The sequence below is a fragment of the Aquila chrysaetos genome, chromosome 3 (genome assembly GCF_900496995.4).
Source record: "Aquila chrysaetos chrysaetos chromosome 3, bAquChr1.4, whole genome shotgun sequence".
In the NCBI taxonomy this organism is placed as follows: domain Eukaryota; kingdom Metazoa; phylum Chordata; class Aves; order Accipitriformes; family Accipitridae; genus Aquila; species Aquila chrysaetos.
In genome coordinates this window covers 51,527,881-51,547,615 of record NC_044006.1, presented here as the reverse complement: position 1 = coordinate 51,547,615, position 19,735 = coordinate 51,527,881, and the positions used below count along the sequence as shown (strand labels likewise).

Sequence of the window (19,735 nt, the reverse complement as noted above, 5' to 3'; positions counted from 1 at the left end):
TAAAAGATGATGGGTTATGTCCTCCTCTGGGTCGGAAGCCCAGATTTTCCCTGTGCACGTTACCTTGTAATTGGCAGGCCAGGCTTGAGGTGCATCTTCCTCCACTGCTGTTTCTGCACTGAGGCTGCCAGCGAGTTTTACCAAGTGGTGATTTCAGGCTGAGGGACAGAAGCTGCACCCCAGCATTGCTTTTGCTGCAAAACGTGTTCTTGCCGTCTCTGTCTTGCCCAGCACCGCTTTAATGCACGGTGGCCCAGCTTCCATTCCCACCTCCGTGCTGCGAGGCTGGGACACCCTTAGAGGATGTTGGTAATGAGCTTCCAACCCTCCTTGCCTCAGGTTAAAATTCAAAATTTTGCTACTGGTAATAGCAGGTACTAAGTCCTACCTACGATCTCTCTCCTCTCAAATGCTTTAGGAAAAGATAAGGCCCGTCACTTGCACATGCTTCTGTCTGGGGCAGACTGCTGGGAAAACCTGCAGTACAGGAATAATTAAAGAGGAAAAAAAAAAGCCAGCGATGGGTGAACACGTTCTTTATTTTCTGAAAGGCCAAAACCAACAAAAAGGTAGAAGTTTGACAAGATGCAACAACATGTAGATCTGCTCATTTGAAGACGTTCTAAGCTACTGGAAAACGTGAAATTCCTGTTTCGATGGGTTGCTTCTACCACTGCTGAGGGAAATGCTGGCTGTTACAGTTCTACAACCACAGAGTAAATCCAGGACCAGCAGAGTGACTGGTCAGTATTTCGGCTGTGTTACTGCCACTGCTGCAAAACGCTAACTCTTCAGAAGATGGCACTTAATTTACTTGTGAACAAATAGTGGCACAAGCCCAGAATAATTATTTTAAAACGCTAGTGCAGGACATTGATCGCTAATCACGAACAAGTTAATAGCCCAACCTCACCTTATTGTGAGAACTTCCTTCGGAGCAGTTTTTTTCTGCTTGGACTCTGGGAACAACGTCTGTTCCTCAAGGCTGAAAATGGATTACAAGTTCCTGTAGGAAAGCACAACACTTCCCAGGGAAACTGCAAATGTCCTGCAGGGAGAGAAGTTGCTAAGGAAGGAGCGGCAAAGCCAGAGTTACAGTAAATTACATTCTCGAGTGCTTGGTGCGGTCAGCTGATGCCAAAGGCAAGTCCAGCAAAGGGATGAGACAAAAGCCGCCCTCGTTCAGGGCCGGCTCTGCTCTGTGGAAGGTCTGTCTGCACGCCGTGGTTAGCAAAAGACTGGAAACGGTGATCCGAACAGATGAGTCCCTGTCACCAAAGCCTTCACAGGCAGACGGTAAATCCTGGGCAGCGCTCAAGTCCTCAGATCAACTGGGCATTTTGGAGAGGAGCTATGAACACAGTTTGTGCACAGACCTACCAATGCAGGGCCATGCCCAAGAGACAAGGTCAATTAGCCACATGGTTCACCCTGAAGCTCAAGTCTCCCCCTCTAGCCATTGCAAGCCCCCAGCAGCACGTGCTATTTGTATACAAAACATCACAAATACCAGCAACCGCTATTGCTATGCGGGGCTGAAAGAGTCGCCTGGCATGGCAGCAATGGGAAGCTGCTGGCATCGGGAAGGGCGCAGCAACCGAGCCGACGTGCCACTGGCTCAGTTCTTAAATCTTGCGCAAATTCTTGCGCCCAGGGACGTGCCTTACACCGCGGTGTCTGTGCCAGCGAGCCGGTGGCAGCGTGGGGGCTCGGGGTGGAGCAGATGCTCTCCAGGGACGGGAGGTGGTGTGGTAAGAGCCCCAGTCCACTGCAGCTGTGCAGAGGAGGGGGGATGGCACCGTCCCTCCGTACAGCAACACAGCCACGAGCCCTGGCACCGACTCCTTGCTCTGCTTGAAGCTGTCCCTTTCCCTCGGGAAGGAGCAGTAACTCCTTTATACCAGTGGATGAAAGCCATTAGGCTTGTTTGGTTTAGAAAGGAAAGGCGCAGGAGCCAAGAGGTGTCAGCACACACATTTGCTGTTCAGGGCCACTGCTCACCCAAACCTGAGCCCGCAGTAACCCCTCATCTCAGCCAGAACAGCAAAACCCAAAGACAGACGAAGGTTTGCACATACTGTGGTTCCTGTCTCGGTGTTCAGGCTGCTACAGAGCAGGTTATTTGCTCTCTCTCGTAGGCAGAAGCGCTCCTGTGTTTTCAAAGTACTGGACTTCCCACGTACTCTCCAGATTAGAGGGGGCCGTGGCTGGTGGTGAAGCAGATTGCCGGAGGGAACAGCAAAGCCAGAATAGCAATTAGCACCCAGGGACTGGCTCTTTCTCCTGCTGAGCTCGTGCTTCACGAGCAGCCTGCCTTTTTGCTCCGCACAACGGTGGAAGAGCAGCAGCGAGGAAACGCTGCCGCATCAGCTGAAGGACGCCGAGGGGATGGTGGCTGCCGGGCAGGTCTGCCCGGTGACAGCCCTTGGAGGGACAGCCACGCTGCTGAGCAGTGCCAGCGCAGGCAGGTGCAGGCAGCACAGCGGCAACCCTGGCAGGGGAGCCGCCACCGATAACACCGAGCCTTTAGCTGGGTGTCAGCATCTCTCACAAAACCAGAGCGGTGATCAGAGGTGATCGGAAGACAAAAAGAGCAGCAGGAGCTGCTCTGCGGGTAAGGACGTCTACACTAATGAAAGAAGAGCTCATTCCACGGGCAGGAAACCAAGTGGTGGCTCAAACGGGGACTTCTGCCAGACTGGCGCCTTGCTGTGCACGCTGGGAAGCACAAAACTAATTTCCAGCTTCAAAGGACACTCAATTCAGTTGATTGCAAGTGATCACTAACACCATTCTAAAAACACCAGCTGATGGAAACCTGGATAGGTCTTTTCGCAGGGCACAACGTTATCAGTTACTGCCGCTGGATAAATATGAAGTGGGTGCCTGCTGCACAGAAGCACCAGGGGAATCGGCTCCGCACAGACTGGAAGTTAAACACAGAACATGCGTGACCAATGCCCGGGGGTAGTCACTGTGGCAAAGCACCCAGAAATGCTCCCTTTGCTGTGACAGACAACAGTAATTGCTAATGCACTTTTCATTGAAGGTCCTCGGGAGTTGTTTCCCACTCTTTAAGAAAAAAAAAGGCTTTTTTAAACTTCCTTTGGAAGAGTCAGTAAGAAACCACTCCAAAGTGATGCCCTCCTCTTTTCTCAGTAGGATTAGGAGAAATTTATGAAACTGAAGTAACATTAAGAAAAGGGGGAAGAGGGAAGAAATGAGACTGAAATAACATTTACTCTCCTTCCACTTATTTCAGAAGTATTAGGGAAAGCCAGCAGGAAGGTTCAGAAGAAGAACGCTTAGCACAGTCCCTGGTAAAGCCCAGGTGTCAGTGAAAAGAAAGCACACCACACTGGTAGTTAGCAATTCTCATTTACAAAATCAGTTTTCTCTGGGGAAAAAAAAACAAACAAACAAACAACAGAAATCCAGTCGCAACAGATATTTCAATGTCTGACAGTTTAGTCATATGTAATCTGAATTTGAACTTCAAGGTTACCCTTTGTTACTGACATGGGGTCCTCCCCGTTACACAAATAAACTAATTTCTCACCTTCAATTCCATTTCGTTTACTATTGCATAAAACTCTCATTTTGGAGAGGAAGGCGAAAATACATTTCCATGACTCTAGTTAACCTTTATTGGAACAGTCTTGTTATTAGCAAATCTAGCAGAAACTAAGTGAGTTCCCAAGGAATTAAATCCTTTCCATTGCAGCAGATCTTACCCGCGACGAGCTATAGCTCACAGTAGAGAGCTCTGTGGAAGACTGTGCCGATGAGCAGTTTTCCCTCATAGACAGATGCCACCGAGCTTCCCTGCAGCACAGAGCCATTGTCGGCGTAGATGCGTGTCACCGCAGGCTCCTCCGAGAGGATGTTCTGGATGCGCAGGACCTGCCAGAGGAGGGGGATACATCTGAAACAGCTGCGGGTGAAAATCCTCCACGGATGGAGGAAACATCAGTATGTTAACTTAAACAAATTAGATAGGTTGATCAGCTGCTGATAACTGCAACCGAGTGATTCCCATGACAGGGCCACAAATTCTGCTTCAGTGAAGCATGGTCCATGAAGACTGATTATTTTTTAAGTGGTTGTGCAACAGAGACTCCACCGCAGTAAGTAAGGCAGTCATCTCCAGCACCAGGAATGTGCAGGTTTTTTCCAGCCTAAGAGTTACTTAATATCTTCTTATTTCAGGCTTTTTCCAGACAGAGTAAACAACTGCCTAGTATTATAAATCTACTGCTATTGAACATGGTAATTTTGAAAAGTGTCTTATGGGGAGCTTCAGACAAGGCTGAAATCAAACACCAACCAGCCACCTGCACTTGCGGCCGCTAGCGTGCTGATGCCAGCACCCCATTGATTTCAGAAGGAAAGCAGAATTACAGTGTCACCTACTGATGAACCACACTTGCACAGATAAATCATTCCAGTGCGAAGGTTTCTGGTCATGCTTTGCACTCAATTATTTTTTGTTTGGCAAAGAGGCGCTGGTTCAGTAATTAACACAGTTCATCAAAATCTGATTGTGTGGCCACAGCTGCACCGAAAGCAGCCTGAGGAGTCCAGAACCACTGAGCTACTGGGTGGAAATTATTCAGTTGTCTCCTAAGGATCTGAATAGGTGTTTGTTAGTGAGTATACGCTGTTCAGGCTTTCCACTTGAGAACAGAAGCTATAAGCTGGAAGCCAGCTTGGTCTTTGCTTTCACAAAGGCTAGCCAGGCACTTCTCTATGTAATGCAGGGTTAAGTTACACCAGGGTGATTTGAACAGAGCAACTTTCTGGCACAGACATAGCCAAGAGACCAGTGACGTCTCCCGAAAGGCACCTCAGAGGCAGGCAGATTTTCAGGATCGTCGTAGAACAGCTTCATCCCATTGGGATGACATCCTATCCAGATGTCTCCAGTGTGAGGGTCAATAGACAAGTTATCGACCAGAGTGTCCAGCTGCAGCGTCTATCCAATGCAGAGGAAAAACAAGAAAAAGAGAGAAGTTAAAGCTATCGGAAGTCCTGGAAGCAAACTATAACATAACCAACAGACTTGTCCAAGACTCTCATCTGACATAACTTAGACTGATTTTATAAGAAATATTTTCTCCCCCGCTGCTGTTTTTCTTCTCCCCCATTATGCTTCATCTTCTCCTCTGTGCTGTGAGAAACCTGCTTGCTGCTCCGAGCTTCTCCCATCAGCTCATTCACACCCACGCTTGCATTGATTACTTCAGTGCTTTTTGGTCTGACCCACACCGACTGCGGCAGACTTTCCCCGCGGCTCTACAGCACGCCCGAGGATCCCTCTCTGGTTGCTGGTGTGAGCGTGGAAGACCTGAAGCTCTGTAACGGGGCGCGCGGCACCTCTGCAAACCCACAGCAGGAGTCAGCCAGACCAGAACTTCACACGTGATCAGGTTGAAGTCTCAAGCATTCATGGGGACTAATCCGTCCAAAATTCACACATGCCTCTTTTATGGAACAGCAGAACCTTACCTTCACATGAGTTAAATTCCAATTAGCATGTTTTTCCATAACGTGGACGTTATGATCAAATACATCTGCAACATAGATGTACCTTCAAAAGAAAGCAGCTCTTAGCAATGTGTATGAGTAAGCAGACACCAAAACCAGCCAGTTCCTCCTCTGCAAGCCCAGCTCTTCCCGTGAGGAATGCCAGCTCACAGTTCTCACACAGCAATAGGCATTGCAAGCAGGCCACAGGGCACTGAATTGAAGCCAACCTGCTGAGACGCTAATGTAGCTTCACACCGTGCCAGTTCTTCCATTACGACACTGAAGCAGGCCTTGGACCATGAGATCCACAAATATGCTTTTTTTTTCATTTAAGATCACCAGTCTACACCACAGGACTGGTTAATGCAGTCATACAGACTTTAAGACGGTAGAGCGTTCCCTGCTTGCAGAAATCCTGCCCCGTTAATCCTTGCAAGCAATATACACAAGCTTCTGTATCAGCTGGTTAAAATGCAGCAACCTTTGATCTTATTGCATATAAACTACCACGCAAAGCAGCAAACATCGCCTCTAATTAAAGACCGAGACACATGACTTCTGTTCTACAAACCCTCCACATCGCTTACATTGTACAGGTAGCACCTTGCCTTAAATAAGCCCATTCAGACAGTTGACCATAGAGGTACCGCGTGTACAAATTAGGATTTCAGGATTGTTTTGTGTGATGGAACAAAATCTAAGGCAAGGAGAAACTTACTTTCTGTCAGGTGAAATGTTAATTCCATTGGCTGAATAAAACCCAGCTGCTACTTCTTTAACTTCTTTTGGACTGTAGTAAACAACATTGGACCAAGTTAAACCCAAGAACATCTCCAAGAACATCAAGATGAAGTCGGAGAAGTAGTGGTCATTGGTAGCATAGAAGCTGTCTGGCCCCATAGCTACTATATCATTCACACTAAAAAAAGTAAAAAGAGAAAGGGAGAAAAACAAATAAAAGAATGAAATGAGAGGTATGAAGGAGCATTGTAGGACTGCCCAGAATCCAGCCAGGACATGGTCATCCCATAGACATAAAGGGTCTGCAATTACAGATGGTACTTCAGATAGACACAAAGTTCTTTACATCCTTTTTACTTCTATTTTCTTTTACATGAGCCAGGACTGGGCAGTGCTGAGACCTGAACAGGACCATAGGGCATCAGCTAGAGATCTGGCTACCTGTCCATAAGTCCACGGAAATTTTTCTCTCTTTTGTTTACATTCAACTGGAAACCAGGCAGGAGTTGTGACAACTTTATCTGTCAGGCTCTGTTTATCTTACAATCATTTTGCAGTAGGACAGACCAAGAAAACTGTGTATGTAAGAAACAAAAAAAAAAAAAGAAAAAGCTAAAAGTATGTTTATTTTTGCAGTGTAGCAAATTCAGAATAATAGAATATCTGAAGATTCGTATGTGCAATGACCTGAGAGTGGGTTACATGAGAGAAGGAGAAATGGATGCCAAGCTGATTCACTAGCATCAATCACAGTGGTGCTTAAGACTGAGTTAGTGATACAACTATTAAAAAGCTCATTTACAGAAGAGATTGGAGAAACACAGTTTTTGATTACACAGATAAGTAGTAAATAACAGAAACAGGAAAGCTGGTTAAAGAGAAAATATCTCTTATTAATAATACCCTAAAACCAAAATCATCCTACTTTGGATTTTACCAAAGCAGCCTCTTCTTCTGGGGGAAGATGGTATTTGGCTTCAGTACCTTGTCAGAAGGTCGTGACGAAAGGTTTTCAGGTGTAGAAGAGAACTGTCATCTTCTACAAATTTAAACAATTCTACTGTGGTCTTCTGATGGGGATGGTTCACAACAAAGAGGTACACGGTGTCATCTTAAAAAAATAAATGGAAACAGCTGAATTCTCTGCAAAAGTCTATGTGGCTAAGCACCCACAGCTCTGAAGCAGCCTCTAGTACAGAGCGCATGTCAGGTTTGGTGCATTTGTCTCACAGCTCTTCAGAGGCAGAAGGACAAGTACGAAAGTAATGCAGGATGCCACTGCAACTGGATCCAGATCTCCAGCTACTCTTCTCCCGGGCTCGCTCTACAGGGAACTGCTGTGTAAACTACATTTTTGCTATTTCTACCAAGGAAGAAAAATCATGGCTTCATCCTTGTGCCCAAGCCACTGGGGTTTGCAATGTGATGCACTATAGTGACTGGTTCCATGAAATAGCCACAGTCAGCTGGGAAGGAGGGCTTGTAGCCCAGCCAGTTTGGGGTCTTTGGTTTATTTACTACATCCCCTGAGAGAGCTGAAGGAGCATCCTTCTCTTGTACTCTGTGTAAGGCTGCAGTCCTTCTGCCCAGCCCTTCTGGTGAGACCCTAAACTAGCCACCACCGATTTCTCCAACATTAAAGGGTGACTGTATGGGGACGCAGGTCAAGCTGCAGCAATGGTTCTCTTTCTCTTAGTATTCGCAGTCTTCTAATTGCCCTGCTAAAATCCCCAGTGAACGGACAGTGAAAAAGAGAGGAAGGAGAGTACAAAGGGTATTTTATTGGTAGTCAGACCCTGCTGTAGGAGAACATAGCTTGGCCACAGAGTTTCAGAGATTTTAGTAATTTACAGAGATTTGATAATTTACTGTTTAGGCACAGAAGTCTCCATTCTGGTCACTACCAGTCAGTGAAGCATGTGACTCCTCAAAAACCTTGACCCCAGGGTGAGACAGGTGAAAATTGGTAAAATAAACTTTGTGTGGTTTTCAACTCCTCAAACTTTTCCCATGTTTTCTTTCCTTTCAATATATAGGATATCTTTCTGTCTCAGACAGCCTGAGATGATGTGCAAAGGTGTTTGCTTTAGCAGCTGACATTTAGAAAACAGCCCAACAAAGATAAAAAGCCCCAAAACCTTTTTCTCTCCCAGCAAGTGCAGGCTATTGGTGGTGCAATGCAAGGATGAAAAGGGATTTCTGTTTGTGCTCTTTAGGCTGAGATTTGCCACCACCTCGAGTTAAAGATCTCTTTACCTCTGTCTACGTAGGTGCTGATTCCATGAGGGTTAAACGACGCCATATCGAACCCTCGGCTGATTCTCAGTTCCACTGCTCTGGGATTGTCTTCATTCAAATCCATCAAAAATATTTCACCTGGCTTGTCTGGTGCAAAGCTCTTTATTCCTGGATATTTCAAGCCCTGTAAAATCAAAACATAAGAAAATCATTCCTGGATAAAAGGTAAAGGGAAGCATCACAGGGCTGAAAACGCTGGAGCCTTGTTCGGACTTGCAAGCGCACATCAGGATGTCCCTCTGCTTTAGCCCGCCGTGCCATGATGGAGGTAGAGAGACCAGTTGGCTCTGCTCTCCCTGGCAAGTCCTTGATGGCAGCGCAGAGGGAGCAAGCTGCGCGGAGGGCACGGGAGCCGTGCCCAAGGCACCACCGCCACCCGCTGCAGCCACCACCCGGGTGGGTGCTCTCCGTATGTCAAACCACTCTGCGAACAGCCAGGCTGAGGGGGACAAACTGGAAGTACGGCACCACCGACTGCATCCAACGCCGTAAAGCCACGGGGAACAGCAGCTGTGCAACAGCTCGCTATTTCTGGCAGGAATTTTGCAACGTTATCATTCCCTAGGTGTCCCTGGAGCACGTAGATGGAAACATCAGCTTTTGCTTTAGAAAATAATTGCTAGCCATCCTGACTGCGAAAAAAAAGCTTGAAAACCTATGTCCAAAAGGCTATAAAAAAATTGGGAACAACAAAACACACAAAATCTGATTTTTTTTTAAAGGCAGGGAATTAACACACCTTCTTAACAAGGGAGAGATTTGATATTTCAAGGAAGCAGCATGAAAGAAATTCAAGATTACATGGGCAGATAAGCCAGCGCAATAGGATACATGTGTCAGACCCACCACCACCACTTCAGTGTCAAGAAGTGCACTTGCTCAAGCAGAAGGAAACACTGGCTAAGCCAGCACAAGTCTGAGCCATTCCTACGGACCCAGCCAGCCTTGTAGAAAAAAAGAGCCCAGCCTGCGGTTTTCACCTATGGCTTCTGTAGATAAGGAAGCAGGCAAGCCCCTGCACAGGGAGGAGGCGTTGGCACTTACGGAGCTGATGAAAGCCAGTCCATTGGGAAGTATGTCAATGTCTTCTGAACCAGTTTCTGCAAGACAGAGATAAACAGGGTTTTTCAGACAACATTAAGTATTTCCCATTGAAAAACCTCCTTTTTAGTACAATTCCAGCTCTCATGAATGTCCCTTTCTGATATGGCTGCACAAGCAACGAAGTTAGCGGAAAAGTTCTCATCGCATTAAAAGTGGTAGCAGAAGGCAGCAGCACATCAGGTTAGGAAACAGTACTGGAGTTCACCTCTTTCTGGGGGCTTAGGGGTGCCCCGCGGTGGCCGGGCAGTCTCCTGCCCAGCTCCATGTGCCCCGGGGCGGCGTGGAATGAATCACCCGGTTTTGACGCTAATGTTCTGCAGCAAGCAATTAGCGCAGACGACAAGGTTTTCAGGGCGGGGCTGTACCTATCACTCAGCCCACGCCTGGACAAGGCAGCTCTCGGAATTGCGCACACCAATTCTCCTAGTCGAGCTGAGACACTTCACTAAGATGGATTGCCAAATATTTAGTTAAAGCTCTCAAGTGACAGAGAACCTACTATATCTTTAACAGCTAAGGGCTTTAATAGTTAGACCACACTTTTAACTGCAGGTAATCATTTCCAATATTGCCAGTTCCTGTAGTTCCTGTACTATTTTTCCCTGCTAGGAAAATAAAATAAAATGAAATAAAGGCCCTTTAGTAAGAACACTACAGCAATTTTAGGCTTTGATCAAGCACTCTCCATAGAGCTTTTAGTATGATGCTGAAGCACGTTTGCCATCCCAAATTTTCACCACTCCCCTGAGAAGCCTCCCCTCTCTTTTCCAAATCACCAGCACAAACAGCATTCCCCACAAGCCACTTTCCAGACAGTGGCTGGATTAAATTACCAGGGAGCATTTGCTTGAAGGAGAAAATTCTTCTGCAGGTTTTCTTTAACATAGCCACCAAAACAAAGGTTTTCCACCCAGCTTGTCCCATCTCTCTGTACCCCTTCCTGCTTGGCCATTGACTACCTGTGTGACCCTACATGGGTCACACCGTCCCTGGCACCTCGGCACCTCCTCCTGAGGAAGGACCTGCAAATTCTAGCTGGGTTTATTGTTTGCTTTTATGTAACTCCTATTTATCCCGCCACTAATTTGGCTGGACTGTAATTTATCCTGGGGCCACCAAACAGCCCTTGTGGGGAGGAACCAGATCTGCGAGTGGCATGAATTCTCCCAGAGGGACAGGGGACAGGGACAGGGCCAGCCCCTCTTCAGACCCAGCAAGCCTCTGCTCCACCCCTGCCTTCTGAAAAGCAAAAGGTCTGAAGATACATTTTGGAGGGACCCAGCCCCATCATCCCACCTCCTGGGTTTTGGTTCTGAAATTCAACTGGACTCAGGCAGGAGGCAGACATCTGCACTGATGTTCCCAGAGACATTTACAGCCTTACTAAAATTCATTAAATTTAGCATTTACTAAAATTTTGAATATGGGGTTTCTTTCAGCTCAGCTCACGCCCTGGTTTAAGCAACAAGCTCCTTTTTTTTTGCCCCAGCTTTTGGTCTTTCCAAGTCTGGGTTCATTTGTAAGATTGGGTTAGCAGCGATTCCCCACTTCCCGGGATTGCTGCAAAGAAAGCAACATAAATAAATGCTGAGAGGCTCAATTACCATGGTGATGTGAGCTGGACAGACAGCTTTTACTGGCAGAGCACGCTGGTGAGTGAATAAACAGAGATATAATCATTTATCGCTACTGAATGAGTGAGGCTGCCAAGCAGAAAGATGAGCAGGCTAATTGGGAGCTGATAATTAAAAAGTACAAGTTTCTGGTGGAAGGAGCATAACAAAAGCCCTGCACCCAAATACTTCAAAAGAAACTGCCCAGCAAAGCACATTTTGGCCACTTCTCAGCCAGATCCTGGTGAGTGTGGAAGAGAGCGAGCGCAGTCGGAAGAGGAGCGAAATGCTGATACAGCATGATCTGGCTGAGCCGGCACTGCCGAGGCAGCAAGGAGGGGATGGAGGCACACAGCCGGCTGCAGGGAAGCTCCCGGGCATTCCTGCAGGCCCCATTTCGGGAAGGCTCTGGGCTGTTGTCGCAGGAGCCCTGTGGGACAGGAGAGTTAGGAGCTGATTTATTAGGTATCAGTTACCTCCACTATATTGCTTAATTGTATCACCGAGCCCAGCTTGTCCATGGGATTATCTGAATAGGTAGCACTTAAAAAAAAAATTAAAGATACCGAGAAAAATTACTGCCTACCCTAGAAATGTTATTCTTTTTTAATTTATTTTATCTTAGTATGATGTATTCCACAGGTGCATCTAACAAAAAACCCACCTGGATTTCATGTCCAAGATTCAAGTATTTCTAGCAATTTCTGTAGTACCTTCTTGAACTTTAGAAATTAGTTCAGGACATATGGTTAGTTTATTATAAACCAGTAACACGAGCAGACACTCATGTAATTCAGAAGATACTGTTTCTTCTACAACTATAGCCTTTTCTACATATCTGTGAATGAGGTTTAAGACAAGCTGCAGTTTTTTATTGGTTTGTTCAATGTTTGTGCTTACATTGCACAATATTTGAAAAACAGAATAGATCAAGGTCTTAAAAAAAAAGAGAGACACATAAAGGATGTAATTGTGCAGAAAGAAAAGGGTCCACTAGAGAATTGTTCCATTTACTCTGGGTTTGCTTCCTTTACTATGGATGTGTTGCTTTTAACATAATTACAATAAACTGTACCAGATGCCTGTTCTTCCAATGGACAGAATGGATAGTTTAAGATAATTTTGTTCTGAGCTGATCCAGCTCATTACCTGTGTCCCATTTAAGAGGCCAGAAGGACTATTTTAAATATTAAAATAAAGACAGACTCTTTATTCAGCTTTCTCACAGCATTTTAAAGGAAGAAGGCCTCGGGGGACCAAGATGTCAATGTAGAAAGATATCCTTACACAAAGTCACCCACAGGAGCACGCTTACAGATCTGAGTACAGCAAAAGCCCTGGTTTGAATAGTGCTACGTAGGCAGCATCTAGAAGTTAGAGCTCCCTGAGTAATAAAACTGCCCCCCCCAGTCATATTAAATGAATTTTGGAAGATGTTTGCAGGAACATACCAACTTTTAAATTTGCACCAATCCTTTGTTATTTCTACTCCTGCCACAGCAGACCTGCTGAGTTAGGTTTTGGCCATTTAATTTTTCTAAAGAGCAGCAAACGGCAGAGCGAAACCAAGGCAAGGTGCAGAGCTCCATGTGAAGGGACAGTGTTACGGGAGCCCAGTGACAAGCAGAAACGAAGCTCTGTAAATTGATCTGCTGCCACCTCCGAGCAGAGCCAGGTTCTCAGAATTCACCTAATCTCCATGTAAATGTCAGGCACCAAAAATGTGATATTGTTTGGAAATTAAACACAACTGTGTTTAGGATTTCCTGCTTTCCTTCTTTCCTCAACAGAGCAATCATGTTGCAAGAAGTCCTGTAAAGATTGCAATAGTGATATGCTTAAAAGAATTACTCAGAAATGATTTTTATACGAATCGCCATCAAGCAAGTAAATTACAGCGCAATCTAGAAGACCTGGAAAAGTTTTTTCTAATGCAATTTCTTCTGCATGTAACCCCAGGCAAAGGAACTCTGCACACGCTCATTCATGACAGTAATTTGACTTTACAAAGATGTTTGATTCCTGACACAAGGACAAAGCAGGATTTATGAAATCAACACAGTGACTCAGCAAGCTCAAAGGCAAGACTCTTAAAGCTCATCCAATGACTTTTTACACATGCAAAATCCAGGCAAATTCCAAGAGAATTCAAGACATTTCTGAAAATACTAAGGAGGAAAAAAACCCCAGCCATTAAGCCTTTATTAAGTTTAAAAATTATAATTTGGGGGAAAGGGAGACACAAAAAAGTGATCAATTTTAAGCTATTCATTTTATACTCTGGTTATCCTTAAGGGAGAGAAAAAACAAGACAGAAACATTGCTGTGTGCTAAACACATGACCCCAAGTACAAAGTCAACATTTCAGCTGCTCTGTTCAACCTCTTCGCAAACCAGACTAAGATGACAAATATGACCCCTGGCTCTTTGAAACTGCACAGCTGAATTGTGCAACTGCACCGAGCTCCTGCCTGCCGTTCGCACGGCGCGGTACCAGCCCACTCCTAAATCTCCACAAAACGAGGTGCTAAGGCAGGCCGTCCTGGCTGGCATTTCGCAGGTGGGGTGCCCTCAGCCGCTCCTTCACCACATGCCTGTGGTCTTCTCCCAAGGCTTCCACCCTTGCAACACCTCCACCTGCAGGTACCTGCCTGAAGAGCCAGCACACCCTCATCTAAAAGTCAAACAATTTCCTAAGAAGTGGCTTAGCAAAGGAGAAGTGTTTACAAGGTACTCGATTTCAAGAAAAGGAACAGAAACACTAAACAGCAAAGGCAAAAAGTATTACAAGAAACTAGCTAGTTTTTCCGTGTAATTTTCTTCCTGCAGTTTCTCCCTACCTCGAAGTCCAAGTAACAAATGAAAGTCAAATTAGCACTTTGTTTTCGGGATCAGGCTTGGAAGCTGGCTTTAAGAAGCAATTGCAAAACAAGGCTAGACAAAAGCAATGCACTCAGTTATTTTGAACACGTACCAATCCCTTTAATGAGCCGGCAGTTCGGAAGGGTTACTGGGGCTATTTCCCGTGAAGCATTGAGTCTGTTCCTGCAAGAGGAAAGAGCAGAGTTAACAGCACACAGCCAGTTTTAAAACAGGTAACATTCCTAGCGTAGCTTTATCTTAGTTTTATTGTCTGACAAATCAGCCGTAAAATACTGAATAAGCAAAACCCAGAACTGACAACAGCAATTGCTCCAAATCACTGCGATGGTTACACACGGCCAGGGATTAAGTGATTCTCCTGCACCGAATAACTTCAGGAACTTGACTTCGTGCACGAGCTTCAGGAACAAGCTTTTATGACCCACCACAGCGCAAATGATAAAATAACGCAGCCACACTTTCTTCAGTAAAAGCTGGTTTCAGCCACCTAAATATAGTAGCACCCCACAGTTAGAACCAGCATTTCAGATGAGGAGAGGGCGACCTTCTACCCCAACCCACTGGCTATTTTTGGTGACCAGGCCACAAGCGGTTGCACTTTCTTCATTTCTTAGTCCACATTCAAAGGCAGCAGTAGTGTCGTTGCAAGGCAGGACTACCTGTTTCCAAACAACAGGTAGGACTTGGTAGTACCATTATCAGCAATTACCCTGTCCCTTCCTCTTGTCTCCTGGCACCCACCCAGAGCATTATCCTTCAGCAGTGCTTATTTCATTCCTGAATGCCCACAAAATTCAATCTCTGGCTCCTGCTTTACTGCACAAGTAGATAGAGACAGGTAACTACACATGAGTTCCTATTTGTCCTTCTCCTCCATTCCAAGTTGTCTACAAATCTTTATGAAAGGCACCTCACTAGCAGGACTGCTGTGTTTGACCATGCTGATCCGCAGTGCCATAAGAAAATCTTTTGTGTTTATATGTAAAAATGTTGAGCTAGTGTACTAGAATATTTCTTCCTTCCTTTTTTTTCCCAAAAGAAAGCATTTGAACTAACTTAGTTACTCCTTTGCACGCCTATCATACACACATGTTGAGGCTGTACTTGCTCCAACCACAGGAAATTCTGAATGCAAAGACCCCATAGCAAAACCTAGCCATGTTTGTGTTATAGTTTTAGGCATAAACATAAATTAAACAGCAGTATCAGTCTGTGGTATGAAAAATATGCGATACAGCTGAGCACCGTATGGTATGTCAGTCCTGCATTTTTTTAAATCATGTAATTATGAATTGTAAATTGCTTCAGTGCCTTATCATTGACACGGGTTGTTAACATAAGGCCAGAAAAAAAAGAAGAAAAGGGGTAAAAAGTCCAGAGGACAGCAAGGGAAAGGAGCCAAGTTAAACTCTCCCAAGCCCCCTCCCTCAGCTCAGGAGTCCTGACAGAGAATTACACTGGCTCCCAGCCCACATGCAGCACAGGATGGATATCAGCTCGCCCCTCGCCCCACGGCATCCCTGCACAGCCGAACCCTCCGGGCCCCCAGGGCGGCTCAGGGCGATCATGCCCAAAGTTTGCACTGCCGCCTGCTTGGGGCTTTTCCCTTTCCTAGTTGCATCAGCTTTTCCTGGGCAGACTGCAAGCCACCCAGCACCAAAAGCCCAGCAGGAACTCAGCCAGCAGCCAACGAGAGATGATGATATCCCGACAGCATTCCCAGGGAAACACTTCATGGGCTGGAATGAGAGTAATTCAAAAGGACGCTGGTCACAAGCCTGCAGCACATATAGAGGCTTTTCCAAAACGTGTCAGTTTATCTAGCTCAGCCAGCCTTAGCTACTAAGCCAGATGACCTAGATAACTAACTGGCCGTACTAAAAACACAGCAGACATGCAACTAAAAACACAGGGATGCAACTTCAAAAAAAGCAGGAATTTTGCTACTTGGTGCAACCCCAGGGCACGGCACCTTTTCCCACCTGGTCCCTCTTTCCAGTTTCAGTCCTCTACCCGCTGTCCCACTTTGTGGGGCAGAGACCACTGGCATTCCCTTTCCTTCAGCAGCAACCTGTTGCATATTCAAAGACTTCCCTCTTTCAGTTTTGCTTTTCTCTAGACTAACCAGTCCCAGATCTTTGGTTTGGTTTGTTTTTCTTTTTCCTGACAGGACTGAAAATCACCTCTTATTTTTGTTTTTGCTCTCAATTCTTTTCAAACTGTCAGTATCCTTCTGGAAGCATGCTGCTGTTGTGAACATAGTATGCAAGCTGAGCGCTGTATCAGTACAGAGTGCTATGAAATGGTAACATTTTGTGTATATAAATATATATATGAACAATAATATCATATGCATATTGTTCTGAGGAAAACAGTAACATAGTATAATTCACATTCAAGTTTTACAAATTAGCTCAGACCTTCCTCAGAGAAGAATTAGCAATTTAAAATGTCAGTAGGGGGACCGGTGTAATTTCAGTTAGTAAACACAAGAACTTCGCCTGTCTTCTGCTGCACAAGCCCTATTCAAGCCCATTTGGTAGCTATCGACCGTATGATAGATGCATAAACAAACCTGACTGAAGAAGAATTATGTTTGTAAGAGATGTGTAATAATTCTTCAAGCCTTACCTTTTAAGCATTTCATGGATTCTTGTGTCATACTATCTAGACACAATATACCAAACTCAGAAGGAACAGCAAAAAGTATTTGCTGGATTCCTGCCTTCTGGGTGGGGGACGGGTAACAGAGAGGCCTGGCAAGAGTTACTAAATGATTTTAGAGTACTCTGTTATCTGAAGTTGTGTGTTTTCAAACTCTGGAACCGTCTTAAGACTGCTGCTATGCTGCAGTTTGCTGAAAACACAGCACACAGGAAAAACCCACAGAGAGCTACAGGGACAGAGGGGGATCCTGTTTCTATCAGGAGATTCTGCTTTACCAGATTCCCAATATTGCATTTATTCATTCGATTTGGAGGGGATGTGGGGTCCCCTGCTCTTCGCAGTGCTTTGAAACAGCTCACCCCACTAAAGCCTGGGAGTGTTTTCCAGCGCTGCCATCCCAGCTTGTGCAACTCCAGGGCAGGAAGGTCCTGTTACCACCATGGTTATCACTAATGCTTGCAGTGGATTTACTGCAACGTGCAAACACCAGCTATGCGAAGTACCTGGGTCCAGGGAGTACAGCCCTCCTTCTTTAATTAGCTACAATTACTATCTACCCAAAGATCAATTAGCTGGATGTTGTTGCTTTGAAGTCAGGCATTTGGAGTCCTTGCGGACATGAGCAAAATTATAATGACGTAGTTGCCTTGCAACACAGTAATTCACCGCTGCTTTTCTGGCCTGAAACAACCAGTTACGTGTTTAGTAGCTTTCAGGACAGAAGCTGCCGTAAAGCCCAGTGTTCACATTCACACCTCCTGATATGAAGTGCATGATAGGGAGCATGATACGGCTGGGTGTTTTCACTCACAGCCGGTGAGGTCCCAACTTCTGATCACATAAGTCCGTGCTCCTTCAGAGGAAACCTTATGTACACAAGGGCTGTTGTTATCCAGAGGTCAGCTTCGGTAGAAAATAACGCAAGTTTCTGGCAATCGATTTCCACTTACTGCTTGGCCATTCGGCAGGAGGAGATGAGGTAAATTCGCAGATATTGGTTTTGGCATATCCCCGTTAACTGTAGCCTCTGCAAAACCAGAGGTACCAGACCCCTGCCCCAGGGCACCCTCTCCCTTTGGCCCCCTCGGCCCCAGCATCTTCCTGGGGAGGATTTCACATCTCCCTTAGTGCAAACGGCACTTCCGCCGGACAAATGCTCCTGAAGTTAGTTTGTGCCTGACGGAGGATTAGAAGGGCACCGTTGAGCAAGCCAGTGCCTAGTTTTTCTCTGGGGGTGCCCGGTTCCCTCGATAATGATGATGATAGCAGTGATGGTGATGCTGACGGTGACGACGATTAACCCTTCCCCTTCGGCCGCAACCGTGCCTGCGAGAGGGTGGCTATTCGCTGAACTTACGTCCCCGCAACGGAGCTGGAGCGCCTCCACGCTCGGAGCGCCGAGGCCCGCACCCGCCGCCCCCTGCCCGGCTCGGTCCCGCGGCGGGCACCGGCTGCCGTCCCCCACCGGCGGGGTGGGCTCAGCCCCGTCCCGCACCGCCGGCGCCGGGGCCCGCAGCTCCGAGACCCCGCAGCCCATCCCGCCCCGGGGTCCCCGGTATCCCCCGGCTGCCCACACCCCCGTTATCCCCCGGGCGGCTCCGCGCCCCCCTCCCCGCCCCGCGCCCCGTCCGGCGGCCCCGCACGGCCCGCGGTGGCGGGGCGGCTCACCGAAAGGCCATCAGCCGCTCCGCCGCCAAGGCTGCCGCTATCCCGACGAGAGCCACCGCCAGCAGCTTCCCCATGGCCGCTCCCCGCGCCGCGCTCCCCGCTCCCGGCTCCGCCGCCTCCGTCCCGTCCCGTCCCGTCCCGCCCCGCCGCGCCGCCCCGGGCCGCCCCCGGGACACGGCGGTGCACGCACCGCCGGCAGCTCCCCCCCTCCGCCCCCAGCGGAGCGGCCCGGCCCGCCCCCACCGACGGCGGAGAACGGGTGGGCGACCCTGCCAAGGCGGCTCCGTCAGCCCGCTGCCCCGGCCAGCAAGTTGCGGGTCCGGGGGCGGGGCGGGGGGGAGACCGGCAGAAGAGGGAGGCAGAGTTGGTGCCGCTCTGTAGGCTCCGTGTTACAGCACCCGCGTGAAAGGCAGGTGGACTAAGTTCCAGATTCCGTTACAAAAAAAATTACGTGTTGTGTAAAAATACGCGTGTTTGTTAGACAAAGACTGCGTGATGCAGAATGTACAAGTACTCCACGTACGTCTCTATACTGAGATACACATGCTGATATGTGTGTGCTAATAACCAAAGTTCCCCCCCAGCAATGATGCTTGCTCTCACTGCCACGCTCCCACCAACAGCTTTCCTCTCTGTGCAGAAGGGCTACAGAACCCACCTGCGGTGCTCCAGGGTTCCTCCATCCAGCAATCTGCTTTTGCATCAGCTGCAGCATTGGCCTCCCTGTGCTTTCTGCTTTTTTGGGGAACATGCTTTGGCAGGTTGATGCCCTCCCTCAGCAGTTATCTTTCCCTCTTCTGCACAGTCAATGCCCTCACCTGCAAGGCTCACGTTCCTTTGCATTTTTCTGAAAGGCTGAAAAATCAACTTGGGAGAAGAGACCCATCCCCAACTTGCTACAACCTCCTTTCAGGTAGTTGTAGACAGCAATAAGGTCTCTCCTCAGCCTCCTTTTCTCTGGGCTAAACAACCCCAGTTCCCTCAGCTGCTTCTCATAAGACTCGTGCTCCAGGCCCCTCACCAACTTGGTTGCCCTTCTCTGGACACGCTTCAGCACCTCAATGTCTTTCCTGTAGTGAGGGGCCCAAAACTGAACACAGTACTCAAGTTCAGCCTCACCAGTGCCAAATACAGGGGAACAATCACCTCCCTGCTCCTGCTGGCCACACTATTTCTGATACAGGCCAGGATGCCGTTGGCCTTCTTGGCCACCTGGGCACTCTGCTGGCTCA

General features: G+C 47.3%; 2 protein-coding genes across 2 annotated transcripts in view; one reads left to right on the top strand and one right to left on the bottom strand.

Annotated features, from left to right (window-relative positions):
- Positions 1 to 3,365: 3,365 nt before the first annotated feature.
- On the bottom strand, positions 3,366 to 18,633 carry LOC115338749 (serum paraoxonase/arylesterase 2). The gene is made up of 9 exons (XM_030007533.2): positions 18,504 to 18,633; positions 14,260 to 14,330; positions 9,613 to 9,668; positions 8,527 to 8,692; positions 7,255 to 7,381; positions 6,248 to 6,448; positions 5,509 to 5,590; positions 4,847 to 4,975; positions 3,366 to 3,903 (listed from the first exon to the last, which is right to left on the bottom strand). The coding sequence occupies exons 1-9, from the start codon at positions 18,575 to 18,577 to the stop codon at positions 3,745 to 3,747; spliced, it is 1,065 nt and encodes a 354-aa protein (XP_029863393.1). The 5' UTR covers positions 18,578 to 18,633; the 3' UTR covers positions 3,366 to 3,744.
- Positions 17,481 to 19,735, top strand: part of ASB4 (ankyrin repeat and SOCS box containing 4) — a 34,006-nt gene continuing 31,751 nt past the window's right edge. Inside the window, exon 1 of the mRNA XM_030009459.2 lies at positions 17,481 to 17,814. The gene's annotated coding sequence lies outside the window, so the exon portion shown is untranslated. The remainder of the gene's footprint in view (positions 17,815 to 19,735) is intronic.